The 12,054-nt window shown below is 35.4% G+C and overlaps 1 protein-coding gene across 1 annotated transcript in view; it reads right to left on the reverse strand.

The window, feature by feature from the left end:
- Positions 1-12,054, reverse strand: part of LOC106168603 (muscle LIM protein Mlp84B) — a 28,467-nt gene that overhangs the window by 11,102 nt on the left and 5,311 nt on the right. The window contains exons 2-4 of the mRNA XM_087009958.1: positions 3,899-4,025; positions 3,377-3,512; positions 418-557 (exon numbers count right to left, since the gene is read on the reverse strand). Of these exons, the coding sequence (XP_086866084.1) occupies positions 418-557; positions 3,377-3,512; positions 3,899-3,989 (367 nt within the window). The 5' untranslated portion in view covers positions 3,990-4,025. The remainder of the gene's footprint in view (positions 1-417; positions 558-3,376; positions 3,513-3,898; positions 4,026-12,054) is intronic.

Genomic DNA, 12,054 nt, shown 5'->3' on the forward strand with positions numbered 1-12,054 from the left:
AACTTGTGAGCTAATATACAATGAGTCCTTCGGAAATTATCTGCCACTGGTGTTACTGTAATGATGGCTATCTCTCAAGGTGCATACCTTGCCTCAGCCTTGCCTATTCACAGTAGGATCCATCCTGTATACTGACATATATGCCTTTGACAATTTCACAATAACACACTGTGCTTATATAGGTAGACTAAAATCTGCCTTCCATTAATAATAATTTATTATAAATACTTTGAAATTTTCAGAATAAAGATCTGATTCAGCCTCATAGTCATTTTCAGCCCTTCTTTTGTTAAGGATCCATTTTCAAAGAGAAGATGGTCACTTAGTATTCTGAGAATGTAGCATCCAACACAGATTTCTATGATGGTGTCTTCAGATCTGTGGGGACATAACATGTTCAAAGTCTGTAAAACTTACCACATGTCAAACAGAGCTTGTGCCACGAGTTGCCATTGGCCACCACTTTCTCTGCATGGTAGACTGCCTTACCACAGCGCGGGCAGCGGTCACCACCACCTATGTTCATCTTGACAGGAGGACTGGTCACGTGGCCGCCACTGGAAGAAAAGAGAAATAAAATCAAAATCAGGGGAATACCAACACTAAATTCTACACAAGCAGTATGATAAATGTCACTAATGCCTCACCTGATACAATGTCACAGATGTCTTACCTGACACACAGTCACACCTAACATAACATGGTAGAAGGATATAATATCACAACTCATAAGCAAATATATTCTAGGCCCTGTGACTATGAATTACAGTGGTACTTTAACTGTATTTTTCTAGGTTTTAGTCTGGACTGAATGAAGATTCTGACTCACACAATGCAGAATTTCGTATCTTATGGATGACATACCACTGGTGTTTTCCTATCAGTATAAATTTGTATCATGTAATCCTGGGCATTTGACCTTTTTTCTGACAAACAATAAAGAACCCGTCTTCAGAACTGAAAATGAAACCATCATAATCTTGTTTGTCCAGATAGACTCACCACAGTGCATATAGCATAATCATCAACACTAGGAAGTTTATCCTTCATGAAACGATTGGCAGTTCTATTCCTATCAGTAAAGGTCAAGAGAGTTCTATTGAGGCATAATTGTCTATCTTCTCTTTCTTTTTCAAAGGGAGAGAGGAAAATATTTATGGAGAAAATGGCCTTGAATTTCTAAGTATAAAATGTCATCCTTTTTTTTTTGCTATTTCTCTCTCATTCGATTAAGAAGTCAAGATGGTAGAAATGCTTTTAAATTAGTATGGTTTACACAAGGAATAACCTCATCTAAGCAATTGTATTTTGGGACTTAAATATACTTTTAGCTAAATATAACTGTGATCTCTTTAAAATATATACATCTCAGACGCACACCCCTGTCCATATCAAACCAGCCTTTGTCTGACATCTAACTGAGCCAGCTTGATGTAATAGGTTGCCAATCATCTAAAAACTTCCCATACATACCTACATTAAATGTACATTATTTCTCTTGGAAGTAGTTTGCTTCAGCATATGTTTATATACATAAATTACCTCTAGTAACAAAACACTGCATACTACAGCAAAAGCTGCATAAATTCAGTGCACTTGTAGACAAGATCTTTATATTTTTTTCAGGGAAACATCCTAAACTTTTCACAATAACTGTATCAGACTGCTGTGGTCTGCCTACAGGCAAAGCGTATGGTGACACAAATAACAAGCCTACGTATGTGAGAAGAATACTGCCTGTATATTGCTGTTAAAACAGACACCCAATGCCAACCACATTAATATGGTGGGTGGAGTGACTGGATACTTTAATGGTGATCTAAATCACAACTCCATAACAATGTCATTACACCCCTGCCATCTGCGTAAATATGTGATGACCTAACCTGACCATGATGCTAAATCCTGTGTGAGCAAAATGCCCGTACTAGCAAGTATTAAAGTATTTCAATGATAAGTTCCCCCTTCTGTTGGCTATGTTCAGTTCAACATATACAATGATTTCTCATTGGGATACTTCAACACACCAAGATATTATGATCTGAAATCAATGTTCTGAACTGAATATTATCATGATTGAATTCTGGAATGTAGAAATGATGTAGAAAGCTTTTCCACCTGTTGCTACAACCTTGTGCCCATTGCCTAGACAACTAACTCACCTTGTCTAACATAAACAAAATCTTCCTAATTAATGTCTCTTAATACTTACATAAAACACTCCTCTATCCTATTTAACAGTTAAAAGGTGTCTAATGCTGTCAGGGTCTGCTAGACTTCAGTAGCAGTGGTTCACCAGCGAGTCTCTGATATCTACTGCTACACATACATACTATATAGCTACTTGCAGCCCACATAGCAATGCCTTAGTGAGGCTAATGAAGGGGGGTTGACAAATTTTATTAGGTTTATATTTTTGAGACCAGGGTTGTCACCTGTGTGGTCTTATTTATCCAAAGATTATTAAGTTTTTCAGTAATGAATATTTTTAATGAATATTGTAACAAAAAATGTACAGCTTATTAGCCTTTGATTCATTGCAATTAAAAATCTCCCCTCTTCCTCCCCCTTAAGGTGAGGACACAATATGTGACTCATGCAGACTCAATGTGTTTTCCACAAACAGTTAAAAGTGGAATCAACGAGGACACTGCTATATTTGGATTAAAGGACATGACTCTGTGTCAGAATATATTACCATCTGATTTAACTATGTTTGTTTGTCACAGTTGAAGAGCAGAATAGCTGCTAAACTTGACAAACATGGCCATTACTGAATGCATAGTATTCAAAAGTTTTGAATTGTTTGTGGCACAGCCAATATATCAGTATCGAAACATGATTATAAAATACATTGGAAATGAGATGCTTTGACACATACACATTACCTCAAAATTTTCAACAAAGAAAATATTCACTTTAAAAAAATGAAGAAGTTTCTCGTAGAATTGTTATGAGGATCAAGTTTTTAAATATTTATATATAATTTAAAAGTATAAACCGATGCCAGATTCATTTCCTCTCTTTTCATAATAATGTCAGATCCAGCTCCCTCCCTCTTTTCTCACGAGGGGAAAACTATGAGGTCCACAGACTGAGCAATTTATATATGCTTCAAATTACCCTAAATTGCGCCAGCACTGCCTTCACTTACAGAGCTAGCTAACTGAGTTAAGTAGGCTAAGTTAAGCCTAATATGTTAAAACTCTTTTTGAAGAGGTCCCAGGTATCACAGTATATCTTGAAGGCAAATATTTAACTGCAGGAAAACAGTATGCAGACCCTTATTGCAACAGAGCAGCATAGTGCTTCACTAACACAATCACATGAGGAGATTGTGCTTTCCCCACACTTTCTCCATCACACAACTGCCTACCTTCCATTAGTGTAGAGACTGGAGGAATTATTCAATGGAGGACTGGTGCCAAACAGCCTCGCACTGCATCCTCGACAATAGATGTCTCCCTCGTGTTCATTGATGGTAAAACTATCTAACTTCTTGTTACACTGTGCTGCAAGGAAAAAGAAAATAAAGTTAAAGTTCATATTGACTGATGATAAAATCTAGACAATACTTCAGCATTAAGAAAAATCAGTATTTTATCATTGCCATAATTATGATTAAAAATTGAATTATTTTTAAAGAGACTAAAGTGGTTTTCTACCCAAAAGTCAAGCCTCAGAGGTAGAAAACACTTTTAAAAAGCGATTTTAATTTTCTATCCTCACAACAGAAGAGACAATGAAAAACCAATTACACAGTATTACAATATTTATCACTGTGAATATGTAACAACAGACATTTTTGGGTTATTGTAAACTGACTTTCTGACATTCTGACACAATGTGAAGACACTGTGAGGTCAAACATATGTGTAATTCTATTATGAGTGCTTACCACAGTTCATACAAGTCTTGTGCCATTTCTTGCCAAGTGCTTTGGCCTCCTCTCCAAAGTACACAGCCTTTCCACATCTGGGGCAACTCATCTTCACTGTCTCTTTGATACACTCACAGGCTTATATCTGAAATATTTTAAAGGGAAAATATACTAAGTGATGAGTCTGATGAGGAAGTAAAATTAAGATTAATGAGTCTATAAAACTAAATGTAAGTGGATCCCTCTTTAATCTTCCTTCCTCTCCAAAACATCAGGAAATCAGTATTATATTTTTTCCTTTAAGGCAAAGGAGTAAAAAAAACTGGTGCATGTTACACTACAAAACAGAAATTTGATGTGCTTTAGATACTTCACCCTGAATGTCAACATTAACCTACTGATTTATTCAAAAAACTGTATCTAAACACATTATCGGATCATTATTTGAATTTCTGCCATTTATAGATGACAGAAATCCACATTTATGAATAGGATCCAGATAAAAAAATAACAAACAGTTAGAGAGTGTGTTAATCCTATAAATAAAAAAAAAAAGGAATACTGAGTTTAGTATAGAGCTATCATTAAGACTTAATGTATTAAGTTAAACATGCTATCTATATGCACTCAACATAATATATTTAAGGATATGCAATAAAGCATATGATTGGCATTGTAGCACCTAATAACACCACCATATACAGCACAATTGATTGTGTAATATCTGAACTGGGATCTCCTTTGACGGGCAACATACATAATGTTGTGAAGAACATAGAAATTTAGGAGCACTGGATGAACCACAAAAATGTGTGACAAAATCAAGGCAGAAATTCATATCCGCCCCCTCAGACAAAGAAACACTCAAAATACAGACATGTAAAACCAAGAGATACTGGGTGCTTTTCATCAGCTAAATCAGATGCAGCACTCAGTGCAGTGGTGCTGTCCCTTTAATTATTCATTTCCTACAGAAAATATAGAGGATGTTCTTTAATTATTAAAACAACGTCATCCTGTGCATTCTACCAATGGAAAAATAAACTTATCAAATATTCAAATCCTTACAAAGATATTGTCGGCCTTATAATTCCACTTCCAATGTAACCTGCCCTTGAAAGTTTCCCAAGATATTTAAGGACAATGTTGCATGTCAGCCATATTTTAGAGAATAAAAAATTACAGTGTAGTTCTAACTTGATCAGCACTTTGAAATGATGGGTATAAAAATATCTTATTATTAGGTCCATAACAGGCAATTATAAAGTGATGAGGGTGGTTTCAGAGACCAGACAATTCTTCTGGGACCACCTTTCTGGTGAAATGATAGTCGAAGGAAATTTTGAACCTGCATCACCCCAGCTGAGTGCAGCCATGATTTTTATCATAAAACTCTTGCCAAGTACTAGTACATGTCACAAGTTATCACCCAGATCTAAACTAAATTAATATAAGAAAACACCATTTCCATACATAAAGTAAGATTCAAGTCCTCACGCAATGCCTTTTTTTAAAACCACATAGAGTTTTGGTAATGGATATACCTCAGCTGCTGCTTTTAACACAACATATTGCTTTAAATATGCGCTACATTCACATACAGACTGAGACCATGAATGCATTAATTCAATCTATTACCTTCTTCCAGAAAATCCCCAAGATGTGTTCTAGGCTGCTCTGACAGCAGGCACCGCATGTGAATAAGGAAATACATGCAAGGCACATTAGGAAAATCTTACCATTGATTCATAGCTCAATACAAAGCTGATGGAAGCAGAGCTGGGGAACAGTACTTCACAATGTAACACAAATCATGGTAAATGTCCACCTCAGAGGCCCCATTCTATTAATGTTATGCACCTAAATAAGCATTGTGCTAAACCTCATATCCTCTTACTTTTCCACTCAAACTGCTAATTTTCTTGGCGTCAGTAAACACTCGCATGATTCACTTCCCCATTGTTTCAATTAATAATATAGGTACTGTTACACATACAAAGTATTGTATTTTTACACTGTGAGAATATAAGAAACAAGAACCTTTGTTTTTACCTCATGCAAAAACCAGTAGGTTTCCAGGATTGCATTAACTGGAAACAAAGCAGTTCTCCCATCTGTCAATAAACGTATAATTTCTGCGGTGATGATTGTTTCTGTGGCCCTTGATAAATGCTAAAAACACACAAGAGATTTGCTCATTTATTGCTTGATTAGGTAAAGTTCTAATCAACCTAAAAAACCACATACTAGAAGCATCTGTCTTCAAATCGGATTTGAGGAAATTATATTCCGGGATGAAATAAAGTTAATCTCACAAATTATTGCATCTGAGCTTCAGACTCTCGATGATAATATTGGCAACTGCCAGCTAGCTAAGGCACGCGCCAGCTTCATCAGAGCTTAATTATGGTATTAAGCAATATGACCACACCAATCATCGTCCAATTGGACGTTTTATTATCTGTTGGCTCCAAAAAAATGGGCATGTAGAGGGTGTGATGTTGTTAACATGCCAATTATCCATGCACTAATAAATAACCACCCTTAACAGAAATAAAACAAAAGTAAGACTTTGCTTTCTAAATAACTTTTTTGTATCAAAAATATGTTAATTACTTGAAAAAGTTATAACAAAATATGTGAACAGTTTTGGCAAAAAGGTCTATTTTCCTAATTGGGCAAAATGGCTAATGCTTGAGAATGAACAAGGTGAACAAGTACCTCTAAAGCTCTGGGTAACAAATAATAGGCGATAGTTAAGACTATATAACATAGTCTTAAATATCGCCTTGCATGTCCATCTCCTCAACCTGCTATCTTCAAACTGTCATCATTAGAATGACATTGAAACAATCAGGAGAAAGGCCAATCCTAAAAATCGTACTTGTAAGTTTAAAATTATAATAAGTAGCACAGTTTTCTTTTCATAATGTTTGCAGTAGCAGTGCAAAAAGATTGTTGTCAATTTTGATGTAACATTACATAATAAATTAGAGAATAATTATCACCAATTTTTGTTTATTGACTATAAATAGGATGGACATGTAGAAAATATGATTACCATTTGGCTTCATGTCCATGGGAGCTCCGAGTCCCACAATGAATATGCCAAAAAGATAATGAATATTACACTAAAATGTATAACTTCCAGAAAAAGAAGCCAATTTGACTGCTTTTCTAACTCAGGCTGCATTTTAGTCCTGTGTTTCTTTTTTGAAAGTTTGACAGTCATAAGTAACACGGTTTTCCCATAATGGTCATCAAGGCAGCAGCACCAAAAATTGTGTTTTCTTCTATTTTGATGCAACATTACATAATGCTTAAAAGCATACTGACCATCGATTTTTAAAAATAAAATATAAGTGTCATGGATTTTCAGAAAATGTGACTAGCATGGGTCTTCAAGCCCATGGAGGTTCTAAGTCACACCTTGGAAATGCCAATATGTGAAAAATTAAATTTTCACAAAAAACTGTTTCATTGCCAGAAAAATTTACCAAACAGACTGCATTGCCTACTGAAGCTGTATTTTAGTCCCATGTTTCTTTCCTGTAAGTTTGAGAACAGTAAGTGACATGATTTTCCTTAAATGGTCATCATGAGAGCAGTGCCCAAAATAGGGGTTTCTTCAAATTTTGATGCAATATTACATAACGTTTTACAGCATAATGACCATCCATTTTTAATTATAAAATATTAGTATCATGGTTATTCAGAAAATGTAACTAGCAAAAGTCTTCAGGCCCATGGAACTTCAAAGTCACATATTGAAAATGCCAAAATGTAAACAAGACAGCACTGTTCTGAAATGGGTTTATTTCCATTTTTAACACTTTTTTAACATAAAACAAAATAAACAGTTTACTGCCATTTTTTTTATGACCAATGAAGAAAATTGATGAGATGGGAAAAGTATCAATAGAACAGTGTTAAATGTCCAACTTCCTCCATTCTGAGATTCTGAACATAGTGGATGAATGCATCTGACAAACTGCAATGATATGAGTTTATTTCCATTTTTGACACTTTATTACACAATACATGATAACAAGTTTACCATCATTTTTACAAAATCAACTAACAATGTTGTAAAGATGCAGGAAATGTCAAACAAACACTTTTATGTATCTTATTAGTTCAATAATGAGACTGTTAACATGCCTAAGAATTGAATGTGAGGAAATGTGAAAAAACAGCATAACTTCTAAAATAATGGACTGATTATGCTGATTTTCAAACTCAACCTGCGTTTTAGTAAGATTGGCCCCTCCTGTGAGTATAATGACAATTGGCCAATCTGTTTTTCTTATATTGTGTTATCAGTGTTGCATATATACTGAAAAAAGTGAAAAAAAACAGCATAAATTCCCTATAAGTGACCCGATCGTGCTGATTTTCGAACTTGGCCTGCGTATTATGAATATTCATCAGTTCTGTAAGTTTCAAGCCAAAAGGTAAAATAGTTTTCCACTTATTGTGTTATCGGTGCTGCATATATGCTGAAAAAGTGAAAAAACAGCATAAATTCCCTAAAAATGGCCCAATCATGCTGATTTTCGAACTTGACCTGCGTATTAAGAATTTTCATCAGTTCTGTAAGTTTCAAGCCAAAAGGTAAAATGGTTTTCCACTTATTGTGTTATCGGTGCTGCATATATGCTGAAAAAGTGAAAAAACAGCATAAATTCCCTAAAAGTGACCCAATCATGCTGATTTTCGAACTCGACCTGCGTATTATGAATATTCATCAGTTCTGTAAGTTTCAAATCAAAAGGCAAAATGGTGTTCCACTTATCGTGTTATCGGTAAAAGTGCACGGCGACGGCGGCGACGACAGCGACGACAGACGCAGATGATGGCTATATGTACAGACACATCTGTGTCTGTACATAAAAAATCACACACCACATAATAAGACCCCAAATTATTCTGCTGCAAGAGCAGAGAATTATCAGAACAAAGCCCTTTCGTGTCTAAAAATTGCACAGAACTAATCAATGCTTATTAATTACCCATTGATCCGTGTATAGATTTTCTTACTGCTTGACTATATCAAGATTACCCCTAATGCAAAGGACAGATAGTAACCGAACAACAATCAAGATTTCCAACTGCCAGTAGCAATGATCTAGAAGGGAATAACTATAATTTTTCCTGCTTCAATAAAGCTTTCTTCAGTACAAATTATTCAGGCCAATATCCAAAACTGATCAAAGATATAGTCATGCTTAATGTCTTCAAACTTTCATTTCTATAGCTGTTTTTGTACTAGTATAGGACTTTAAGACTTTGAAACAATGGCTTGATAATCAACAAATATGATACCATAGCCAAAATGATAATCCTTCACGATTATTAAGACTATAAGCCTTAAAACAACAAAAAAATGTTCTAATCATATCACTGCTGTCACATCAAGTGCTCTCAGTTATATATATACCCACTGCTGCCAAGAGCAAAAATTCCAAATTTAATTTCCTCTTTATCACATTTCTAAGGTCACATGCAAAAAATTGAAGTCAACATGATAAAATCCTTGTCAGCGCCTTGTACCTATATGTAACAGCAATACAGTTGCAGGGACAGCAATAATACTGCAAAATCAGACTCAGTAGCTACTAAATCAAGTTATCCACGTGGTATACCTGAGGATAATGAAAGATGACCACCATTAGCTATGTATTCAAGCAGATATATAGCCTCTTCCACACAGCCTCAACCAATCCTTACCTTGAGATTCAAATCCCTTTGGACAGTTTTGCCAATCTAATCACCTTCTCCTGGAGTTTACTATGATTTTACGAACTACTTACTCTGAAAGCAGGGGCCTTGTCTTGTGCTATGGCTATGGCTATCACAGAGTTTTTTCCATAACAAAGTGGCGTGGGCACTCTGATAAGAGGGGGAAATGGGAAAAAGAAATCAAGATGGAAATTATGCCCCATGCTTTTGTGTGCATGGTACATGTATTAAAGAGAAAGGAAAGACCCTGCATGATTAGAGGCTGGGTATTATCATACGTCAGATTTACCTGTCAGATAAGCAGATGGAAAGTATAATCAGATACAAAACAATCTAAAATATACTTCTAGAATTTTTTTTCTTTTTTGCTGATATAAATTTTTTTCAATATAAAATCATATAAAAACATTTAAAAGCAAAAATAATTGTTTGCTGCCAGGGACAATGCAATTTATATATACACTTTAATTGTTACCTTCTCATTCATTTACGGATACACCTGTAAATCTTAATGTCATGTTGATGACAAGATAAATATGCTTAAATAATATATTTCACACAAAAAAGATAACATTTTGAAACAAAAGCCAACAGGGCACCCCTTGAAACTACAAAATCAACCATTTGGCCTTAAGATGTGGTTTGTCAAGAGGGAATAGAGTTAGTTGAATACAGTAGTACTTCCAACTCCTAGTATATGTTTTATTACACAATCACTATGGGAAACATGACAAACAGTCCCATCAATCACTTTTCTTCAATTGTTTTGCAGCCTGCAGCACTGGGAATTAACATAACAGATCAGCTTCTGGTGATGGCCTGGAACTATATATATTACCCATTATAGTGTAACAATATCGATTCAAATGTATACAGGCAGAAGGATAAAAATCATGTATTCCCCTACCAGTCGTCTCTCGCTCTGAAACCTTATGTCTGAACTGTTCTGTATCACCTTACTAATAACTTCAAATTATTATTATCATCTTTTACGCCACTGTATAATTTTGAAACCATACACCACTAAGTTTGGTGAGACTGAAATATATTTGAATATGAAGCATCTTGTGCATCATACAAGGTTGGTGTTTTTCATACATCACTTACCTTGACAGTTAGAAAGTGCTCAGTAAGTTTATGTCATATGCCAGACGGAATGGTAACAAAAGAGATGACCGTCACCACTGAGCCTTCACACTCTTTTCCCACCGATCTCTGCTAAGTCACATTAACCTCTGTATTGCACAATCTCCATAAAACATTAATATCCCATTAAAATCCCATTCCGCAATTGTAAGTGTCAATCTTAAATGCATAAATACACGTCGGGTGATTTATCAGACAACTGACTGTATCCTTCCTCCATAAGGTCTTTTTGCACTTACTTAATGTTGGGACAGCATCAGAGCACCTGTGGCTTTATTAAGCGTGAGATCTGACAATATTTTGGTGTTGGGTGAACTAGACTTGATGCATCCCATCATGTATCAGTCCAGAGTGTATGTGTCATAGCCGCAAGGCCTTACAACTGGAATCTGAGTCCAATCCAGTTAAACGGGTTACTTCACTTAGTTTTTTTTTTAATCACAGATGTCCCTCTGGTTGTTATTTTTGTAAATTCCATTTGTCTAATTTCTGAAAATGTATGCTATCAGCCATACAAAGTGCATAATTTGATAAGGTAACAAGGGCATTAAGACAGATGATAAATAATGTAAAATCCCTGTCAGGGATGTACCGGACTGACAACCCTCCCACTTACTATAAGCTGTCACACAGTGACACAAGATGGAACATAGCTCAGCAACTACAGCGATAGGGGATACACAATGACTGAGAAATGTGCTGCATGCAAACGCCTGTGAAGAATGATAATACATGAAACCCAATACTTTCCTATACAATTTTTTTCTCAGTCTCAGGTGAGAATTATTCAGAAGGTCAGAGAAAATGGATTTGAAAAGAAATAGATCTGCCTGTGAGGCAAATCAAAATCATTGGCAACAACACTAACAACACATATGCAAATTTCTATATACTAGTACATCCAAGCCAAGTATGTACTACAGAATTCTCTGGGTAAATTTGCTCTAGCAAAGTAAATTCAAGACAAATGGTAAGCAGGTCTTTACTTTGCTAGGGAAAGCCAAATTCATAACTGACACAGTTCAAAATTTTGATTACGTCTAAAATTATGCAGTAATTTCGCTAATAAGTTATCTTATCGTATGACCCAACAGTAGCAGGTGAACCTACAGTTTTCCAATGCTCCATGCCACAGCAATAAAAAGAGAATAATAGATGCACTATTCATTAACCTATGGATTTCAGAAGGTTATGATCTCCATTATGGTCTACAACTTCAAAGTCATGCCCGATAAAACCGCAATCTGATCTCACATACCTAGGCCCTTATCATGCTTCTCTGATGT

This window comes from Lingula anatina, chromosome 1 (genome assembly GCF_051362555.1).
Source record: "Lingula anatina isolate TDL-2025a chromosome 1, LinAna3.0, whole genome shotgun sequence".
Classification (NCBI taxonomy): Eukaryota; Metazoa; Brachiopoda; class Lingulata; order Lingulida; family Lingulidae; genus Lingula; species Lingula anatina.